This window comes from Pongo abelii, chromosome 1 (genome assembly GCF_028885655.2).
Source record: "Pongo abelii isolate AG06213 chromosome 1, NHGRI_mPonAbe1-v2.0_pri, whole genome shotgun sequence".
Classification (NCBI taxonomy): domain Eukaryota; kingdom Metazoa; phylum Chordata; class Mammalia; order Primates; family Hominidae; genus Pongo; species Pongo abelii.
In genome coordinates this window covers 136,156,210-136,178,516 of record NC_071985.2, presented here as the reverse complement: position 1 = coordinate 136,178,516, position 22,307 = coordinate 136,156,210, and the positions used below count along the sequence as shown (strand labels likewise).

The following is a 22,307-nucleotide window of genomic DNA, read 5'->3' as shown; positions in this document are numbered from 1 at the left end:
ATGGAGTCCTGCTCTGTTGCCCGGGCTGGAGTGCAGTGGCGCAGTCTCCGCTCACTACAAGCTCCGCCTCCCGGGTTCACGCCATTCTGCCGCCTCAGGCTCCTGAGTAGCTGGGGCTGCAGGCGCCCTCCACCACGCCCGGCTAATTTTTTTTGTAGTTTTAGTAGAGACGGGCTTTCACCGTGTTAGCCAGGATGGTCTCGATCTCCTGACCTCATGATCTGCCCACCTTGGTCTCCCAAAGTGCTGGGATTACAGGCGTGAGCCACCGTGCCTGGCCTCATTTAAAATTTTTTAACACTGGATACAATTTTTATTTTTGAGTCACAAATTAATTTGAAGCTGTGTCTTTTAGAGAGCTTATTCAACTCTTAATTCCATTATAAGTAATATTTGAATGAATGTGTTTTACATCTGGAATGATTTTTATCATCTGAGTAAAGGAAATATGTTTGATGGTAGTTGGGTACTTTGAAGGTATTACGGGCTACAGATGAGAAAAAAATGTTACTACGTCATTTCATGTTTACATACTGACCAGCATTTTCAATGAAATAACCTTATTACTATAGGACTATAAAATGTTTTCCAAAGGTTTAACTGTCCAGGGCAGATAGTTAAGACTATGTGATCATCCATTAAAAACTTTTCACATAGTCTTGCTTAAATGGATCCATTATGTTTACCCATTATATTGTTCTCAGCTGTAGTTTTAAGGAATTTATTTCATTTATTAATACTTACTTTCCATTACCTTCCCCTTTTCTCTGACAGTCTGTTGATGCTTGAAGACCTCTCTTGTATTCATCTTAGAGTTAATATTTTTAAGGCCAAACAGCCTAAATTCTATGGTAATCAACTCCAGCCTTGCATAATGAAAATCTTCTGCATAAAGATAGGTTTCAGTCAAATCAGATTGCAGATTTTATTGAAGAAATTGTGTTTTTAAGAGTTGACAAATATGTATTGTATGGCTAAAACAAAGAAAATACTTCTGTTGCTTCTGCATTTAGTAGAAGAAAAACTATATATGTTTGTAACCAAAGTATAAAATATGATTCTTTCCAGGGGGGTAAAGGTTATGCAGAAGATTTTCACTAGCAGCTCTAAAAGGCTACCCTCAATTAATTGCCGTGAACATTTCATAGCCCTAGAAGGATGTTGGCTCATTTCAGTGTCATCCTGGTTTATTCATTTATTGTATTATTCAGCAGTCATTTTAACACTATGCTAGACACTGCAGGGATTCAGAAGAGTAACAGGGTTTCTGTTCTCATGAAGCTTATCAGAGACAGCAAACATATGAGTTAGATCTAATTGGAGGCAAACTGAAATATATAGTGGAGTTAGTGTGGTTATCAGCACATAAATGAGTGATCCATCAACAAAAGGAGAAATTGGGAGGGTTTTATGGGCCAAAAACAGCGTATACGTCTGTTTTAGGAGTGATGAACATTCAGTTATGTGTGACGAATAGGATAATTGAAAAAATATGAAAGGTAATGATGCCAGAAAGTATTATGGGACAAGATCTTAAAACCAGTGTTATCCAGGGAGTATGAATTTTATATGGGAATTCTTAAACTCCATTACAACTGGAAGATGAGTGTCAGAGTATCTGCGACCATTTGATGATACTATGTACCAAGTTTTAGACGTTTGGCTTTTTTCAGGTTATCAAAGTGGGGGGGATGAGTTAAGAACCATTGCTGTGAAGGATTCATCAACTATTTTTAGGCAGTTGGGTAAAAATGACCAATTTAGTTTTAAGAAACCGACTGTGGTTCCAGAGTATGTTGGAGAAGTGAAAATGGAGACTAGGAATAACAGGTAGGAGATTATTAGTCTAATTAAGATGTAATTATAAATCTAAGCTAGGAACGTAAAATGAGAATGCAAAGTAAGAAACAAATATGGGGAAAATTATATGCAAAAGTAATAGGACTTGGCATCTTACTGATGTGATTGATGATGAGAAAAATGAAGCATGTGGAGGAGTCCACTGGACAGTAGGAAATTTGGCCTAAGACTTGGGCAAGAGTTCTGTGGAGTTGTGAATTCAGAGGCCAGAGATGTGATATTTAAAATTTTTGTTTAAGATTTCCCAGGAATAAGAAAGCAAGAGGATTAAAGCATTGTAATTAAACTTTAAGCAGTGCATATTTATGTTATAGATAAGATAAACAAGAAATCTAGGGATCAAATAAATAGGATTAAAATTAGTAGTGATTATTCAGTACAGTAGTTACGTATGATTATTCACAAGAGTGTATAAATCAAATTACAAGGAATTAAGGATATAAATGTGATAAGAAAGTATGCACTGTACTCTTTGAGGAAGTGTGCCATAGAAAGGAAGAAGAAATAGGATGGTAGATCAGAAGTAAAGCAGGACCCAATGGGGGGAATGTTTGCAGTGAGGCAGTATGTATAATCATTTAAAACATGGGCTTGGAGTCCTCTCAGGTTCCATGTTTGTAATGGACATAATGATAATAATCCCTTTCATTTAAGGCTGTTGTGAGGATTAAATGTGTTAATGTGCAAAGAACTTTGCACAGAGCCTGGCATATAATAAATGCTTGCTACCTATTAACTAGTATTTGTTTCTAAGGCTAGTTTAAGTCCTAGAATTGATTGTAAGGATTAGATCAGGAGTATAGTGGACATGTTGGGATTTAAATACAGAGATGCTTTTTAGGACCATTGTTAGAACCAGAATAGATTTTTTATCAAGTTCACACAGAAATGTGGGTGCATTGGCTGGGCATGGTGGCTCACACCTGCAATCCCAGCACTTGGGAAGGCTGGGGCAGGAGAACTGCTTGAGGCCAAGATTTTGAGACTAGCCTGGGCAACATAGTAAGACCCCATCTCCACCAAAAAAAAAAAAAAAAAAAAAAAAAGTAGGTGCAGAGCTGGAAGCAGAACCAAAATCATCGGTGTTACAGTGATTATTCTTTCCTGTCACTATTACATGTCTTTATGAAGCAAGGGAGAAAGAAGAACAGATGAAAGAAGTGAGGATTTTGAAGTTGGTTGAAAAATTTGATTGAATTCTGATCTGAAAATTATAAGGCACTTGTTTAACAAGTTGAAAGTAGGAAAGTAGACTTAAGACTCTACTAGATTTGGGGAAACTCTCAAAAATGGACTGGAAATTCAGCTAAAAGTGGATAACAAAATATTTCTAGAATTAGCATTTGTGGGGTGTGTGTGTTTTCACTCTAATATTTGTCAAGCCCAGATGAAAGCATAGACAATGTAAGACTGGATTTATCTAAGTCTGGAATTGTGTAACATTAAAGGAATAGTAGCAAATGAGCAGAGTTTTGGCTGAAGCTTAGACTGTATGGTAAAGTCAAGTCAAGGGAGAATAGAAAGGGGGTCACCATAAAGGTCAAAAGTGGGTTTAGTGGTTGTGTGGGAATAGGGGGATCAAGAAAAGAATGAAGTTAGGAAAGGAGACATAAGTGTTGAATGACCATTACAAAAAGAGAGAGGAAAGAAAAATGAAGATGTATCAAAAGAAGTTGCTAATATGGATGGCAAAGTAGATGTTTTTAAGAAATCATGAGACCAGAGTCTTGGAAAAGTCATAGGATGATGCAGGGAATGGAGAAGAAGGAAATAAAGCCAGGTGCTGAAGTCTTTAAGTAATGGGAGGAGATGTTCCAGTAACCCAGTGGCTATTTTGATGGGAAAGAGTGTGGTATGATTAGGTGGCATTGACATCGGAAGCCATCCTCATCGATGGTGGAACAGCAGTTTGAAAGTAACATTGTGCGGTGAGGTAGAGTGGTGCATGATGCATCCTTTTTCTTTCCTTCGGAGAAAAGTTGATGGAGACCAAAAATGACTTTTTGAGGGGATTGTAGAAGTTTCATTAGAAGAAAAGTAAGTTTTTAATTAAAAAGTTAATCTGAGGAACAGGTAGAATAAAAGTGTAGTTGTTAGTGGTAGAAGAGAATGGATTCCATAGGGCAAAATAAGAACTCAAGGGAAGGTTGGTGGAAGAGGAGAGGATTGAATTGTTTCAAGAAAGAATATCAGTTGTCATCCTTATGAAAAGTAAAATTTTTATTTTCAAATCAGGAAATAAAATGTAAAATGTGCCTTCCAGACCCCTTGGTGTACATGGGAGATTGGTTCTAGGACACACACAGTCCCACCCCCCACCCCCTGCCCCCATACACCCCCTGGATACTCAAATCCGCTGATGCTCAAGTTCCTTGTATAAAATGGTATAGTGTTTGCTTCTGACCTATACACAACCTCTTATATGTACTTTAAATCATCTCTAGATTACTTATATTACCCAGTACAATATAAACGTTATATAAATGGTTGTTATACTGTATTGTTTAGGGAATAATCACAAGAACAACTTTGTATACATTTGCAGTACACCATTGTTTTCCCCCCAAATATTTTTGATCCAAGGTTGGTTGAATCGGAACCCAGAGATACAGAGGGCTGACCATACTTTTAAGAATTAGAATTAGCTGGGTGTGGTGGTGGGTGCGTGTAGGGAGGCTGACGCAGGAGAATGGCGTGAACCCGGGAGGTGGAGCTTGCAGTGAGCCGAGATCGTGCCACTGCACTCCAGCCTGGGCGACAGAGCGAGACTCTGTCTCAAAAAAAAAAAAAATACAAACAATTAGAAGGGGCTGTCAGGCATGGTGGCTCATGCCTGTAATCCCAGCACTTTGGGAGGCTGAGGTGGGCATATCACTTGAGGTCAGGAGTTCAAAACCAGCCTGGCCAACATGGTGAAACACTGTCTCTACTAAAAATACAAATATTAGCCACGTGTGGTGGTGGGCGCCTGTAATCTTAGCTACTCAGGAGGCTGAGTCAGAAGAATTGCTTGAACCCAGGAGGTGGAGGTTGCAGTGAGCTGAGATCATGCCATTGCACTCCAGCCTGCGTGACAGAGTGAAACTCCATCTCAAAAAAAGAATTTGGAGTCCCACCACTAATGCTCTTCTGTTCTGTAGTACACAAGGCTAATAACTACCAGGTGTTGTGAACAGGGAAAAGAAGTAAGACCAAAAGAAATCATAAATTACTTTGGATGGAACTTTTAGAATGGAAGATGGACGGATAAATTTGACATTCTTCAAAATCATAAACTCTCACAAGTAAGGGGAACCTAAGGAGACAAGATGATTAAATGTAATAGGAGATACTGGAACAACAAAAAAGGGACATTAGATGCAATTTGAGGAAATCTGATAAAGAATGGACTTTTGTTAATTTATCGATATTGGCTGATTAATTGCAACAACTAATAAATTGCAATACCATACTAATGTATGATGCTAATAATGGGGGAACTGGGGTTTCCAGGTTATATAAGAACTTTGTAATGTCTTAAATTTGTTTGTAAATCTAAACCTTTTAAAATAGCTAAAAATTATAGATACAATTTCTAAATGATTTAATTAACAAAACCAGTTTAATTCTTCAGTTGAAATGAGCAAGGTTAGGGATACCTGTGTGTTTCAGTGTAATATCTGAAAGGAAAAGAATAGATACATAATTTATATCACTTCTCTCTGGACTTAGGGTCTCTTGTCATATACATGACTGGGCATCCATCAGCTTCAGTGGAGGAAACGTTAGGAATAATAGTGTCAGAACTAACATGAGAATTTTAGGAGATTACTGAGTCACGCAAAATGTCTGGGTGACCCAGCTGATGAGGGCCATTTCACATGAAAAAGATTCCTGCAACACCTTCTTTTCTTCAGCACGTGATCGTTTATGAAGCTCTTTTACATTGTTTTATCTTTATAGCAACCCTCAGAGTAGATCAAGCTTTTTTTTTTTTTTTTTTTTTTTTTTTTGAGACGGAGTCTCACTCTGTCGCCCAGGCTGGAGTGCAGTGGTGCGATCTCGGCAAACTCAGCCTCCTGGGTTCATGCCATTCTCCTGCCTCAGCCTCCCGAGTAGCTGGGACTACTGGCGCCTGCCACCACACCCAGCTAATTTTTTTGTATATTTAGTAGAGGTGGGGTTTCATTATGTTAGCCAGGATGGTCTCGATCTCCTGACTTCGTGATAGATGAAGTATTTTTATCTCTCCTCATCAACATGTGTAAACAGTTTTTTCCTCACGTATCTGCTGCCTTAGCTAAAGATGCAAATCATTAAAGTTAAAATTATAATTTCTGTAGCTAAAAGTAATCTGTTAGAGCCAGTGTATACAATACGTGTAATATGCTTTCTGCAACTTTCTCAAAGGGCCCATGGTGAGTTTATTGTTCTCTCATTTAGCTGGGAGTTAAGAACAGAATTATTTTCTAGAATGTATTAATTATGATATAAATAATGCATCATGAAATATTTTGTAGGTTTTTATATTTTTATTGCAGCAGACAGCATTTAGATTAAACCTAAAAATACCTGATTGACAAAGTAATTTTTCAGACAAAAGTATATTGAGGGAAATTGGAGAATCTTCAGAGGCTTTAAAAGTCCAGGAAAATCTTAGACTACTCCAGTGATTTAGAACTGTGTAAAGATAGCCTAAGTAGTTTTTCTAAGTTATGAGCCGAGGGGAGGAAATAATGAAAGAGAAATACATACGAGTGGCATTAAGGACAGGTGGTGGCTCTTCTTACCTATTAAAGCATTCTTACACCATACTGTGAACTGTGTAAAAGGAAGGATCATTGGACATAATAGATTATCTGACAAGGTGGCCCAGAATGGTGGAAGTAAATCGACAAGTGAGGAGACTGAATTAGCATTCAGACAGTGGGGACCTCACACCTTGCATTCCCTTTTTTGGTAAGATTTTTATTACCTCCTTAGAAAGAGGTAAATTCATCTATTTTGAGCCCAAATTTTTCTCTCTAGAAGATTGGTAGTCTTATTTTTACTAAAGTACAAGATTGTTTAGTAAAAGGTAGCATTCTCTGGCTTTTTTTTGTGTGTGTGTGTTTCAGATCTATCACACTAAAAAGGGCTTTAGGCCAGGTGTTGTGGCTCACACCTGTAATCCCAGCACTTTGAGAAGTCAAGGTGGGAGGATTGCTTGAGGCCAGCAGTTTGAGACCAGCCTGAGCAACATAGTGAGATCTCAGTCTCTACTAAAAATAAAAATTTAGCCATGCGTGGTGGCATATGCCTGTAGTCCCAGCTACTTAGTAGGCTGAGGTGGGAGGATTGCCTGAGCCCAGAAGATAGAAACTGCAGTGAGCCATGATCATGCCACTGCACTCTAGCCTGGGTGACAGAGCGAACCTTGTCTCAAAAAATAAAGGGTGGGGAAGCTTTAGCCTAGACTTTTAATTCTCAATTACCATTATAAATTTATTTTAATTATTAACTAATTACTTTAATTCTCAATTACTGTTTTTCCATGATAAGGCTTGATGTTCTAAACAGTATTATACCACCAAGTTATCTCTACTGGAAAACCCAGATTTCAAGAAAAAAAAATGTATTTTGAAAACAATTATGTCTTAAATATTTAAAATTCTCTTTAACATGTTTTTAACCATCTTTAAATTTTTTTGGTAAGTAATTTTCATTAGATTGTTTAAATGTATAGTGGCACGGTAGGGTTGTATCTCAAGATATGAAGCAGTTTTTCATAAAAATAAAGTATTAACCTTAGGCTGGTATGTTTAGATCAATACTGAATTTAAATAGATTGATAATTTTTTAATATATTTTATGAATTTATAATTTTTCCTGAGATTTCAAGAGGGAAAAATGAGTAGGAGATGACGGAGAGCTGTAAAATTTGGGAGTGTCAATTAACTCAGCATTCTTTTAAAAAATATATGTCATATATTACAGCATTTTTTTTTTGAAGTGAGGAAATGTATCTTTTAAATTCCTTAGTAATTTTTGAGCACTCCATATGTACAAAGCATGTGAATATTTGGTAGCATTTTACAAATGTCCAGAGATTTGTGAGAGTTCCTGAGATCCTCATAGGGGGCCCACAAAGTTAATATTACTTTTCATGGTAATACTAAAGTGTATTTTGCCTTTTTTTACTTTTTGTCTTAATAGCATACAGTGGTATTACTCTGAAGGCTAATAGTATGTGTGTTTGTGTGCTTTAAAAAGTTCATGGTTTTGGCCAGGTGCAGTGGCTCAGACCTGTAATCCCAGCACTTTGGGAGGCTGAGGCGGGCGGATCACCTGAGGTCAGGAGTTCAAGACCAGCCTGGCCAACATGGTGAAACCCCATCTCTACTAAAAATACAAAAATCAGCCAGGCATGGTGGCGGGTGCCTGTAGTCTCAGCTACTCGAGATGCTGAGGCAGGAGAATCACTTGAAGCCAGGAGGTGGAGGTTGCAGTGAGCCAAAATCTTGCCATTACACTCCAGCCTGGGGGACAATAGCGAGACTCCGTGTCAAAAAAAAAAAAAAAAAAAAAAGTTCTTGGTTTTAATTTCGGAAATGACAACCATTAATAGAACCCACATTAACAAAAATTCCTTGTGATTCTCCATAGTTTTAAGACTATAAAGGGGGCCTGAGACCAAAAAGTTTGAGAACTTTTTCACTGTTTAAGACAATTATAGTTAAATAAGCAGGAGATACAGAGTATTTTAATTAACAGTAAATGGTTATAAGAGTCAAGAGATGTACAGAGAAAATGCTAGTGATTAGATTTTTTAGATTATTTTAATTTTGGTAACTAATTATAATTCCTCAGTTAAGATTTTTTGGCTTAGTGGACCCTTAGAATTACTTCTTCCTGTTAGAATTAAAAGTGAAACCAGAAATTAAAGTGATTTAATTTTTTTATTATGGCAAAGATCTAGTCCAAATATCTTTGATGGACTTTTTAAAAACAGACTTTTTATTGTTAAAAAGGGAATTTGAGGCTTGGTACTGAACTTCCTCTGCATGCCATATTGAAGTTGGTCGTTTTTTGTTTGTTTGCCATCAGTTGGATCTCATACAGACTATGGAATTTAATAGAATTTGTAAGATACCGTTTTTTCTAAAAGGTAGCTAACTAAAGGCAGGAAAATAGGAGAATGATGCAACAATATAATGACTATATCTGGAGTTTCTGCTACTAATAAATAATTGTATTGTCAACTTTAGTTCAATATTCTGTGCATTCAATCAGAGCTATCTGAAAATACTGACGAATAGTATTACAGTGTAGGGAGGTCACTTCTCAAGACTGCAAGAAAAAAATTGTGTGTAGGAATGCATGCCTAGGAATTAGGAATGTATACTTGACAACAAGTGAACATATCCATTTAATGTTAAATGAGAACAACTTATGGGGAGGATAGTGAGAGGTATAGTATTTAACATGGAAAAGTTAGTAATATAGTAGAATATTTGGTTGAAAAGATTCACATTGGTGTATTCAAAGACACACTGAAGACTACTGTGCATTAGTAAGTATTAAACATGAGAATTCTTAATTTTAAAATTGGATCCTAATTTCTGAGATTTACTTTAAGAATAAAAGGGGATGAAATGAGATTGGCCATGAGTTGATCATTGTTAAAGTTGGGTGATGGCTACGTAGAGGTGCATTATTTTAGTCTCTTTACTTTTGTATATGTTGGAAATCTTCCAAAACAAAATGTATAGCCATAAAAAAAGGGTGCAAAGTAAGAAAAAAAAGGAGAGCCTTAAAAAAAGGTACAGGCAAAAAGCTGTGAAAAGAAACTGATCAAGAGCAAGAGTATTAAATGAGAAACATGCCACTGACAGAGTTCTCAGAAGAGATAAAGGCTGAATTAAAAAGAGATGGAGGGGAAAGTTTTATAAGTCAAAAACTTAGGTTAAGGATTGTGAATATTAAAGAGCACTTCAGACTGCCAATGAAAGGTCATAGTAATTTCTATAAAGTAAAAAGATCAAAAACTTGACTTAAAAGAGTAAGAGCTCTAAAACCAAAGGTAACAGCAGATTCTTATGAAATGCACCAGAAAGCTGGAAAGAAAGAAGAATAAAATGTGAACTTATGGAACAAGAGTGGTAAGGGCCTGTTCTACCCAGGTATGTTATGAAATCAAATTCATTTAGTTTGGGTGTTTGTTCCTTTATGTTGGGAAGGTAAAAAAGAACATATAATTCATTTCTTGAGGGAACCAGTATTTATGAGAAATAAGCTGGGTGTGTAAGAATTTAAAGGACGAAAGTATTCCAAGTTGATTGGTAATTGAAAAGTAGATGAAGGGTGCTAACAAAAGGAAATTCTGTCTAGAATAAATGACTGAAAATATGGTGACTTAAAGATAGTAGGACAGCAATAAGACTGGAAACTAGAACAATAAGAAGGAAATGATAACATAGATTGGGAAAGGATAGGAAAATACTGAAACAAAATCTGTGTTGTATTTTGATGGTTTCTTGTTCTTTCAACTGGGAGAGTGTTGTGTTGAAGGAACTTGTATTCATTATAATTACTTGAGTGTATAATTAAGGCAAGCACATTTTGCTAAGATTTTCTTTATTTGCATGAATTAAATAATGCTGTTCAGAGTGACTTGTCTCTAGGAGCTGAAAGACTACTACCTTTGTTTCATAAGCTGTAATTATTTGATTTCAAGTGTGAGTTTATGAAGAAGATAGCACTTGCGGAAAAAAGTGAATTACCATTATGTCGAAACTGATACTTCTTTACATTTGGCCTTTTACTGTAAATCATGGAAGTGAATTTTCCAAGCCTGTGACTTGGAATTATATTCTTCATGCTTTGTTTGCTTTTCCAGAGGAAATAGAGTATTATATATTTGATATTTTAACATAATACAGGTATGTACTTTAGTTCAAATAATGGTTTTGTTGAAATCAATTATTTTTCTCTACTACACATCAGCAATTTTTCTAAACACTATAAAAATTAACTTTCAGGAACCATTTGGAATGGTCAGCCGTAAGCCATGCAGCCATCGTGCTTAAATTGGTTTTTGTAAACGACTTGTGTGTGTTTCGTAAAATATGCTTTATTTTAAAATTAGGGCTTCCTGTTGCAGCTGTTCCAGGAGCTCTGAGTCCTTTGGCTATTCCAAATGCTGCTGCAGCAGCTGCTGCAGCTGCTGCTGGCCGAGTGGGTATGCCTGGAGTCTCAGCTGGTGGCAATACAGTCCTGTTGGTTAGCAATTTAAATGAAGAGGTTAGTAAAATAATCTCTAATGTTTATTCTTTAACTTCATTTCATTCGTGAAAGTTTTTCATGTTTATTTCATTTTGCACTTGCCTTTCTTTTTATGTACATTCATTAGTCAAAGTATTTTCTGTATGTTTCTGCTTCTGAATAAAATCTACATATTGTTTAGGTAATACTTTATTTCCTTAAACAGTCATGTCTCTTTATATCTATATCTATATATGTATATTTTTTAACCTAACCTATTTTTCCTAAGAAAAATATGGTGAAGTACTGTAGTTTGGCTTATCTTTTTGTTGTTCTCAAAGTCAAATGTGATCTAATTTGCAAATTTAACTGTAAAACAATTTTGCTCTTTGCCTTTTCTAATTATTTGCTTGTTCATTTCATGCTTATATGTCATTGCATTTTTTTTAAATCTTATTTTATGTGAACTACTCTAATACATTTTTCTTTGAAGGTTCTTCCAAAGATCTTGACGAGGCACTCTTCCAGTCTTTCTTAGTAATTTTTTCTTTGCAGTTATTAGTCATTGTCTTCTAAAAATATTTTTTAACTTTATTCCCCCAACCCTTCCTTCCTTACCACCTCCCCCCACCCACCCAGTTAAATAAAATTTATTGCTAAGTTATTTTCTTTAGTTGTACATTTTATGTCTGGTATATTTTATTTTGAATGCTATGAAAGCTGGTATGAAATGTGGGAAGCTCAGTGTATCAGTTTATGATGTCTAATTTGAATATTTGTTTCATTTTTAATTGGCCTCTGTTAATATGAACATTAGCTTATTTTATCCATTTAATACTATTATCATTCACAGTTCTGCATGCTAAAATGTTTGAATCAGAGTGCCTTTGTTTTTATTTTAAGACTTTTGCCTGCATTTCATAACCAGCCATGCTTATGCAGTTAAAGTTCAAAGTTTAAAATTCCTATGCATGCTTTCCTTCCCTATGTTGAGATGAAATGCTGTAATTTACTCTTTGATATAGATGTACTTTACCCATATTTGTCTTGGATGACTACATTTTACTCAGTTTTTTCTTATACAGTACATAAACCAACCATTTTCTGACCAAATTCCTGCATTTCCTATGTACTGACCTATATTTTATTTTGTTTTTGTTCCCCAATTCCTTATTTTTTTCTTCTGCATTGCTGTTTCCCTTCCCCATTTCATCCTTTTCCCTGTGTGTTCACCTTCCCTTTCCTTGTCTTTTCCCAAATGCCCATTCCCTTCCCTGTCTTATCCTTTATTTTCCTTGTCCTTGTCTTCATTCCCTGTCTCCATTCCCTATGTTCATGCTTCTGTGCTTGAACAAATGTTCCTCGGACCAACTTGCCCCAATTAACCGCCTTGAACCATGATCCATGACCACCTCACCATTCTGCGGGAACCACCCTTCGTTATGGATGATCTGTTCATCTCCGCTCTTCCTCGACTCTTCTCTCTTCTTGTCTTACGCTGCTTGCTCTTCTCTCCTTCTAAAGATGGTTACGCCCCAAAGTCTGTTTACCCTCTTCGGTATGTTATTGTTAGCACTATACTTTTATTATTGATTTGATTTTTGTTTCACCTTAATTCTTATTTGTAGCTAGCACTTTGGCTTAAAGTTGAATAGTAAATCTTTTGCTATTTTTCTTTGCTATTTAAAACTCTCCATAGACACAAAATTTGTTTTAATGCATGCTAATTTATTTTGCATGGTCTTTAATTTAATATCATTCACATAGCTTTGAGGGTTTATCAAAAATTATTCTTTTCAAAATTCACTGTTCAAAATCTTGATCTTCTTTATTCATTTGTGAGAATGATGAGATTGAGTGATCATGTTGATGTCTGAATGTTTCATTGATATGTCAGAAAGATAATCTTTAGGTGACTTTCACGTAAAATTAATTCCATTTTTGGATTACCTCTCTGTGGCTCCAAAAAAGGTGTTTATGGAGATGTGCAGCGTGTGAAGATTTTGTACAATAAGAAAGACAGCGCTCTAATACAGATGGCTGATGGAAACCAGTCACAACTTGGTAAGATTAAACTATATTTTATCTATACATCTTCACTTCTGCTTTCAAATGCATAATGTGAATCTGCGAATAAAAATAAACTCCTTTACATCAGTAAAAAATTATTTATTTTAATGGCCAGGGCTCAAAATGTCATTTTAATGTGAATAGTTGTATGTGATGAACATATTTGTATTTTTCTGCTATCCTCCTACTGTTTTTCAGATCCACTCGTAATAGGAAAAGATTTTAGCTTCAAAATTGTAATAATAGTTTTACATGAGAATATATCATTTATATTGAAGATTCATAGTGATTTTTATTCTAGCTACTCCTTGTTAATAGAGGCTAACTGTTCATATATTCCATAGAATCCTTCTTAATGCCATGTTATTTTAATTCTTCTAAAGTCTTGCGATACCAGGTTCTTACAAAATGAAAAGCTTGTGCTAAAAACACTGTTGTTAATCCCTTTGGGAATCTTAAAAGGTACTTTAGTCAAGTTACACTTTGTATCATTACTTAAATAAGTAATTGATTATTTTAATTAAACTTATGTCATTTGACTTCATACATAGTCGAATACATAAATCTAGAACACACCTGCACATTCACACCAGTGATTGACTGTAAATGCCAGGATGTTCTTACAGTTCTGTTCATTGAGATTCAGGGATAATGGTGCCTCAGACTGATTGTATTCACATTGTTAATTTGTAAATTTGCCATTTTTGATGTAAGGACGAGTGTATTTTTGCTCAGAGATGAACAACTTGCTATACTAGACCAATTTTGGCCTTTGACATCACATAGAAAATTTTGAATTTCAAACACATAATAGGTTTGAATTTTAGTGTTTCTTGGCAATAGTCTTAGCAACTCAGATGAGGTATAAAACTATCCATCTGGCTGTCCATTTTTAAAATGGTGGTATGTGTCTTAAAGAGATATGAAAGTGCTGATTATGTCAAGATACTTAGTACATATTTTCCTCTTTCTCTGTGTGCACTTCTGTACTCTGGTTGGAATAGTCATTGCTGTTGCTTTCATATATGTTGTAAGTAGCACTTAACAGTACTTCATAATAGGAGTGTTCTCAAATATGTCATTTTTTTCCCTAATTGTTTGAGGTATGGGTGGCATTGTGTCATTTAAATAAGGAGTGCATAGTCTTTATGGTTGATAATTACCTGTGGTAGAATTACCTCAGGTCTTCCAGATAGATTTTGTTTTATGTAGACTGTTTTAAGTAATATTTTAATTTTTTGCCATACTTGTAGTCTGCTTGGGCTGCTGTAACCAAAATACCGTAGACTGAGTAGATGAAACAACAAAAATGTATTTCTTCAAAGTTTTGAGAAATAAAACTTTGGGGTCTAGAAGTCCCAGATGAAACTGCTAGCAGATTGTTTCTGGTGAGGTCTTTCTTGGCTTGCAGCCAACTGTCTTCCCCATGTGTCCTCATGTGGCCTTTCCACTGTGCAAGTGCATGAAGAGTCTCTTCCCCTTATAAGGATACTAGTCCTGTTGAATCAGGGCTCTACCCTTAATGACCACATTTAACCTTAATTACCTCCTTAAAGGTCCTGTTTTTAAGTACAGTTACATTGGGGGTTAGTACTTAAACATATAAATTTGGGGAGGACACAATTCAGTTAATAGTACTTAAATTTGTAAATCATTTATCCCCAATTTTATAAGATATTGTCACTAAAGTTTTGACTTGCTAGTAGGGCTTATAATTTTTGGACTATCTGTAGTGGTAAATAATTCATCGTTTCTCATTGCTGCTAGGTAGATTCTGCTTTCTTGAACTGTGTGACCATAAAAATACGTACTGACACCATCACTTCCTTTAAAACACACACACACACACACACACACACTCCCACACAAAACTCTATGGTGTACTATTGAGAACAAATAAATGAGGCCAAAACATTTTTTTTGTTTCTGTACTCTATTCTTATTCTTTTTGGTTTTCAAGGGGACTCTGTGAGTATTCATTGCTTTGTGTTATAGGCAGTTGTCTTTATGCTTAAGAGGTAACATGGGAAAAATAAATGACAAGGAAAATCAAGAGATACTCAGTAATGTTTAAATGTGAATGGAATTGTAAATCTTACAGGCCATGTTAAATTGTTTCAGACCAGAGTTTTAAAATTTGCAAACATGAAGATGTTTTCAAAGATTAATACTCTTAGAATTATTCTTAGAGTATTATTGGGTAATAATACTGTATAATTTGTAAATTCTCATCTTTAAAAGTAGTATATTGATCTCCAAAGATTAAAATAAATTCTAACAAAATGCCAAATAGTTTATTCATAGTAAAATAATTTAGTTTCTCCAGTTCATGTTTCAAGAACTATTTTTTTAAATGCCTGCTTTAAATATATAGCCGCCGTCTCAAAAGTAAACTTAGTTCTTGTTTATAATAAGCCTGTGCTTTACAAAATTACATCAAAATGTTCTGTAAAGTGAGTGGAAATCATTCTGGTGTTATGATATTTGAACAATTTTTGTATATATTGGTTTTCACTTCCACTGTTATGGAGTAATGAGTAATTGCCACACTTTGGGGTATTGCTGTTTTCATAAAAGAGACATCTAATCCTCCAAAACAAAACAAGGGAAAGAGAGGGAGACAGCAAATTATATGGAGAAAAATAGGGAAAAATTAAAAATCATGGTAGAATCAAATTCTGATGCATCAGTAATAGTGAAAAATGTAAAGGAATAAATTTGTCAACTAAAAAGATTGTCAAACTTGGTATTTAAAAAGTTACCTATATACTTTTTACGAGGGACATGTAAAGCAGAAGGATATGAAAGATTGAAAGGAAAAGGATGTAAAGAGATACTAATATACTGGGCAGATAGTAAGCAAAACAAAATTTAAATACCTTTATTAACTTAAGACAGAGAATTGATAAAAGGATTTAGTTCACTAGAAAGATATAACAGTTTATGTATATGTGTGCCTAGTGAAATAGCCTCAAAATATATAAATAATAAGTGGATAGAACTACAGGTAGACTTGAGCAAATCTATTATAGTGGTGGATTTCAATTCACCTTTCTGAATTACATGTCAAACTGACCAAAAAAAGACAAAATCAACAAAGATACAAATGATACAATACAATTACCTTAACAGAATTATGTGTCTAAGTTACGCATCCAACACAATTTTTAAACGCATATGGAACATTTTTGAAATATCAGTCACATACTAAACCATAAAGCAAGCTTCAGCTAATTTCAAAGAGTAGCATACAGACCTCATTCTCTATTGCACAAGTAAGTTAGAATTAATAACAAAAAGATGCATATAAAATCTGTATCCTGAGATTTAAAAATAAGTCTCAGTATTGCATGAGTCAAAAGTTTGTTTTTGAGACAGTGTCTTGCTCTGTCCCCCAGGGTGGAGTGCAGTGGTGCTATTGTGGCTCACTGCAGCCTCGACCTCCCAGGCTTAAGCAATCCTTGCACTTAAGCCTCCCAAGTAGCTAGGACTAAAAGCATGCACCACCTGCCCGGCTAATTTATTATTATTATTTTTTTTTTTGTAGAGATGAGTTCTGTGTTGCCCAGACAGAAGTTATTTTAATGGGAATATTAAAAAAATTAAGCGATAAAGTACTATATGCAAATTTAGATATATGTGGTACAGTGAAAGAGATGTCTTGATGGGAAGTTTTAACTTTAAGAATAACAGTGTTACCCCCAGGGAAGGAGATATTAAAGACAAGACTAGAAATCAGTGGTATAAAAGACAGTTGAGAGGAAAAAACATGCCACAAGTTGGGTTCTTTGAAAAGACTAAAAAATAGACAAACATCTAAAGGTTGATTAAAAAATGAGAGTGGTAACACAAAAAAGTATTTTTTGAATTATAAAGGGGAGAACCATTGATAAAGCTCCAGTTTCCACATCATATAAACACCACCTATGTCTGTAAATTTCTTGAGGTATTTTAAAATTTCTGTTATTCATTAATATCTCCTTCATAGATGGATTAAGGGAAAGGTAAAAAATTATATTCAATCAAAAATGCCATTTCAATTGTGAAACATTGACTTTTTCCTTCTTTATTATTGCCTTGTCCATTTATGCCATGTTTCTTGGAATAGGAGACTTGAAAGTGTAAGATTCACATTGTTTAAAATTTTATTCATTTAAAGTTAGTAATTCAGGTAGTTTCCTTCTGCTCTGTTTACTCATTGTGTACTTTCAGTTTTTGACAAAGCTTCTGTTTTCTTTTTTAGTTAAATATTTTGGTATTCTAATTATCCTCCCCCTTCCCCTTTAGATCACTTCAGATCCTATTGTCAGCAATCAGCTGGCTAGAATTCTCTCGTTACCTGGCTACTTGCTGAGGTAGCTGTTTGGTTATTTTGCTTTATTTTAATCCCATTCCTCTATATCACTCATCTGTTCTGTATGCAATTACTATGCCTGGGACTTTTTATTTTCTTATTCCTTCCCTCCATTATCTCAAAGCTCTGCTGTTTGTGCTGTCTTTTTATTTAGACAGCTTTTTTTCTGACAACCTTAAGTCTACTTATTTATATCACTTTATTTCTCAAACTCACACTTAATAACACATTTTGTCTGAGGTAGTTTATCTAAACAAAAGTTTGTTCACTTAAAACAGTTATAGAACTTTAAAATTTTATAATTCATTGGGTTTTATTGTAAAAGGATTTTATGTACTGTCACTGTAGATAATTGGTTTTACAGGTGTAAGCGTAAATTTGCAAGTATATGAAATTAAGTATGTGAAATGCAGTGTGAGAAACAAATGAGAAAATTCAGGCTTGTGAGAAGATTGTTTTGGTTTTTTTCTGTGCTTAGCCTTGGCGAAAAATCTGCGAAAACTTAAAGTGTATAACACTGGAGTGACAATCAGGAAGACTAGACTCTTTTTTTTTTTTAAAACAAATTAGGGAAGTAAGTTCAATGGCTAGTGGTTATCATAAGAAAAATTTAAGGAAGTTACAGGTAAAATAAGAATTTAATTCTGAATGGTACCTCATATTTTGACAGCATTATCCTTTTCAGATCTGTTTTATATTTAATTGGTTTATTATACATGTAAGTATGATGAGATTCGTGGATTTAACCAGTTCTTTGTCTGTGTCAAAATGTATACCGTAGTATACTTTTTATATTAGAAACTCTTTGAAAGTGGATGTTCTATTCTCAATTTCCTGATCTTCTGCATTGTCTTTATCTGTAACTCTACTGTTTTTTGTTTGTTTGTTTTTGTTTTTGTTTTTGTTTTGAGACAGAGTCTCGCTCTGTCACCCAGGCTGGAGTGCACTGTGGCACCATCTCAGCTCACTGTAACCTCCACCTCCTGGGTTCAAGCAATTCTTCTGCCTCAGCCTCCTGAGTAGCTGGGACCACAGGCACAAGCCACCACGCCCAGCTAATTTTTGTATTTTTAGTAGAGACGGCGTGTCACCATATTGGCCAGGCTGGTCTCGAACTCCTAGACCTTGTGATCCACCCACCTCAGCCTCCCAAGGTGCTGGAAATCCAGGCGTGAGCCAACGCACCCGGCATCTACTATTAATACTTTAATGTTTTTATCTAGTTGATTATAGTCATTTAGACCTTCAGTTTAGCCAAAGTGCATGGCATATTAGAAATGGTCTTTTTTAGTTATTTTGACTGGTGAATAAAACATATAACTGTTTGTAGCATCACACCAGTTCGATTAGTTTAAAAATGATCCAGCAGCTATGTCAAGAAATAGTCATGTAATGTTCTGTTTTCACACACTGCACTATGTTCTGGGGTAGAGACAAAGTTTTGGATTTTGGAATATTTGCATTATACCAGTTGAGCTTCCCAAATGTGAAATGCTCGAATGAGCATTTCCCTTGAGCATCATGTTGGCACTCAGTTTTGGATTTTGGAACATTTCAGATTTCAGATTTCTGCATTAAGGATACTCAACCTGTACAGACTGGGAAAGGTATAAGCCATGTTAAAGAATGAGTTTCGACTTTGTCCTTAAGGGTTTTAAGCAGGTATTGACATGATCAGATTTGTAATTTATGAAGGTCATCAAGCTGCTGTATAGAAAATGGATTGGAAAAAATATCCAACAGGAAGACAAATATGAGACTGAGTTATCCAGATAAAAAATAATGGCAGTGAAAAGTAGAGAAATAGATCATGAATTTGAGGGACAATTAGGAGGAAGGCTATCGCAATATTTAGCAATTAGGATGTGTAACAGAAGGGAGAAAAAGAGCTAGGGATGCTTATCAAGTTTCTTTCTAGTGTAGCTCACTATATAATTTGTTAGCAGGATTGTTGAGGAAGATAGATATTAATAATCTGGATTTTCATTCTATGAAAGTAGCTGGCTTTTTTGCCAGAATGCCTTGTCTAGTACAAATGAAAATGTACTTAAGTCTTGTCACCAATGGCTATGGTAAATTGGTGATTTATTTTAAAATCATAAGAAAATTCAAATTTTTAAACTGTTACTTTAAAAGAATTATGTTTGTTTTGAGCTTTGATATTGTTTGTTAATAGACATGCTTTCTTTTTATAGCCATGAATCATCTTAATGGACAGAAAATGTATGGAAAAATTATTCGTGTTACTCTGTCTAAACATCAGACTGTACAGCTACCTCGAGAGGGACTTGATGATCAAGGGCTAACAAAAGATTTTGGTAATTCCCCATTGCATCGTTTTAAGAAACCTGGATCCAAAAATTTTCAAAACATTTTTCCTCCTTCTGCCACTCTTCACCTATCTAATATCCCGTAAGTATATAAGCTACAGTGTATTAAGGAGATACATTCTATTTTGATAAAATACGAAATTTATTATTAATCTTCACTTTTTCTTCCCATTCAATTTTCCTAGTCCATCAGTAGCAGAAGAGGATCTACGAACACTGTTCGCTAACACTGGGGGCACTGTGAAAGCATTTAAGTTTTTTCAGTAAGCAAGCTTCCTTATCTTTAAATTAGTGACCTGATAAAATTTTTCTTTAAGTAGTTTTTGTTCTTTTTGTTTATAGAAATTTTTGATTCTGGAATGGCCAAAATTCAAGTATTTAATAAGCCCTTTCTAATTTGTATAAAGTATCTAATTTTATAATTTTGTTTCAGAAGAGATCACAAAATGGCTCTTCTTCAGATGGCAACAGTAGAAGAAGCTATTCAGGCCTTGATTGATCTTCATAATTATAACCTTGGAGAAAACCATCATCTGAGAGTGTCTTTCTCCAAGTCAACAATTTAAAAATGGGAAGATGAAGATTGGGGGTGAATCACATTGTTCAATGTCATCACCTATTTGACTGTTCAGAAAAGTGGGGACCAGAGTTTGATTTTTTTTGTTTTCTTTTGGGGTTTCTTTTTTTTTTTCCATGCTGTTATCATTCCTTGGTTATAAAATGAAATGGCATACGTAAAGGCAGAGTTGTTAACTGCTATATTTCATCTGTTCTATAGGGAAGCCATTTTGTCTTTAAAATTTCTGTTTAATTTTGCTTTTTTTTTTCTTTCAACTTAGTTGACATACGTGCCTTAAAAAGGAAAACTAGTGTTGCTATTGTGCATTTACTAGAAAAAAGGAATTGGTTGTTTAGGGCACACTGTTATATGGGAATTAAAATATGTTTAGGCAGGGGTGTGTAAAAAGGTTAAGTTTTTGTTTCTCCTGCTTGGAACTTATTTTGAATTACTGGCTTGTCACCTTTTTTTCTATTTAATCAAATAAGATACATGATATTGAAAGAATAAAGCAGCATTTTTAGTTTTTACTACCTTAGGCTTTATTGCTTTGAAAACAACATTGGCCTTTTGTATCTCACAATTCTGGTCTAGATTCAGTTATGAATGTAGGCATTAGTTAAAATTAACAAGATGCAGAGTATTAATTTCTTAAGACAACAAAGTGATTTCTGTAAGTTTGAGCCCTATGTGGAAAGCATTGTGGAATCTTAACCTTTTTGTACACACTCTTGTGGGACGTATCATATAAATGTCAGCACTAAGTAATGTCTTGTTTGTGGCTGAATATTTTTCGTAGATGTTTTTGAAGTTGACATGACTTACGTGCATTTAAATATATATTGCCATCCTTAGTTTGTAATTAAGATTTGGAATATGGTTGTGGATTTCTGAGCATGTGCAGACTGGTCTAGCTAGTTCAGGAACTGGTGCATGTATTTTTCAAAGATAAAGAAAGTGTACTGCGAAAATATGCAGGAAGATTAATTTTGTGGCAGTTTTCTAAAACTGACAACCAGGTGGGACCAAAGTTTATGTGCCTTTAGTCTTAATTTACCTTGCATTGTAATATTCAGTTTTAATAAATCTTCAAAATATTTTGTATTTAGGAATAGATCTGACTTTAATAAAAACATGGCTCAGAATCTACAGGTCAAATTAATTTGAACAGTTCTTGTCAATCTGAATTGTTGATTCTGTTTAAATGACCAATACTTTTTGAAATTGATGTACTTAGTTTCAAGATTCATAGATTCTGTTATCTATGTAGACAGAATGGTCATGTATATTTTCTATTAGTTGAGTTTTTACATCTTTAGAAATGTAAAATTCAGTATAGTTTGAAAGCGGCACAATTAAAAATTAATTTTCTAACAAAGTTGGGAGGTTTGATGGTTGTTTAATTTCATTTTGTGTGTACTCTGCTTACCTCTGTAGCATGCTCAATAAACACTTCTGTAGCTCTATATTCACCTTTTCTGTCTTTCTCTGCTGCCTTTTCTCTCTCCTCTTCTTTGTTTTCACTCCACTGTGCTTCTGAATTCATGTTTATTCTCTGCCAGGGTGGGAAAGGAGTAATAATATTACAATTCTATGGCTTTATACCATAAATAAATCTAGATGCTGTGAAAATATACCAGCTGGTTTTTTTTAATTTAAAAGATGGTAACTGCTTTTCAGGAGGACACATATTAAACATTTCCCACCCTGTTATAATCTACTGCTTTAAAGACATAACTTTTATTGTAGCTTGTTAATTCTATCTCTTTTGTTCTTGTTGTTTTTTTTTTTTTTCCAGTAGATTTATGCACTAATAGATCTTTTGGATTTGCCATGCTCTCTTGCTGCAGTTTCATCTTTCATCTTTTGTGTCTGCTAAAGATTTCTTACTAATCTTAGACTACCTTGTGAG

General features: G+C 34.7%; 1 protein-coding gene across 9 annotated transcripts in view; it reads left to right on the top strand.

The window, feature by feature from the left end:
* The window catches only part of PTBP2 (polypyrimidine tract binding protein 2), a 92,294-nt gene extending 70,521 nt beyond the window's left edge, over window positions 1-21,773 (top strand). For 3 of the 9 annotated variants that reach the window (XM_002810578.6, XM_054530962.2, XM_054530963.2), the window contains 6 exons: window positions 10,967-11,121; window positions 12,607-12,640; window positions 13,054-13,146; window positions 19,702-19,918; window positions 20,022-20,099; window positions 20,270-21,773. In XM_002810578.6, the coding sequence (XP_002810624.2) occupies window positions 10,967-11,121; window positions 12,607-12,640; window positions 13,054-13,146; window positions 19,702-19,918; window positions 20,022-20,099; window positions 20,270-20,402 (710 nt within the window). In that variant the 3' untranslated portion in view covers window positions 20,403-21,773. The remainder of the gene's footprint in view (window positions 1-10,966; window positions 11,122-12,606; window positions 12,641-13,053; window positions 13,147-19,701; window positions 19,919-20,021; window positions 20,100-20,269) is intronic. The other 6 variants (XM_009247563.4, XM_054530955.2, XM_009247559.4 and 3 more) reach the window with 3 other exon arrangements.
* The last annotated feature ends 534 nt before the right edge of the window (window positions 21,774-22,307 follow it).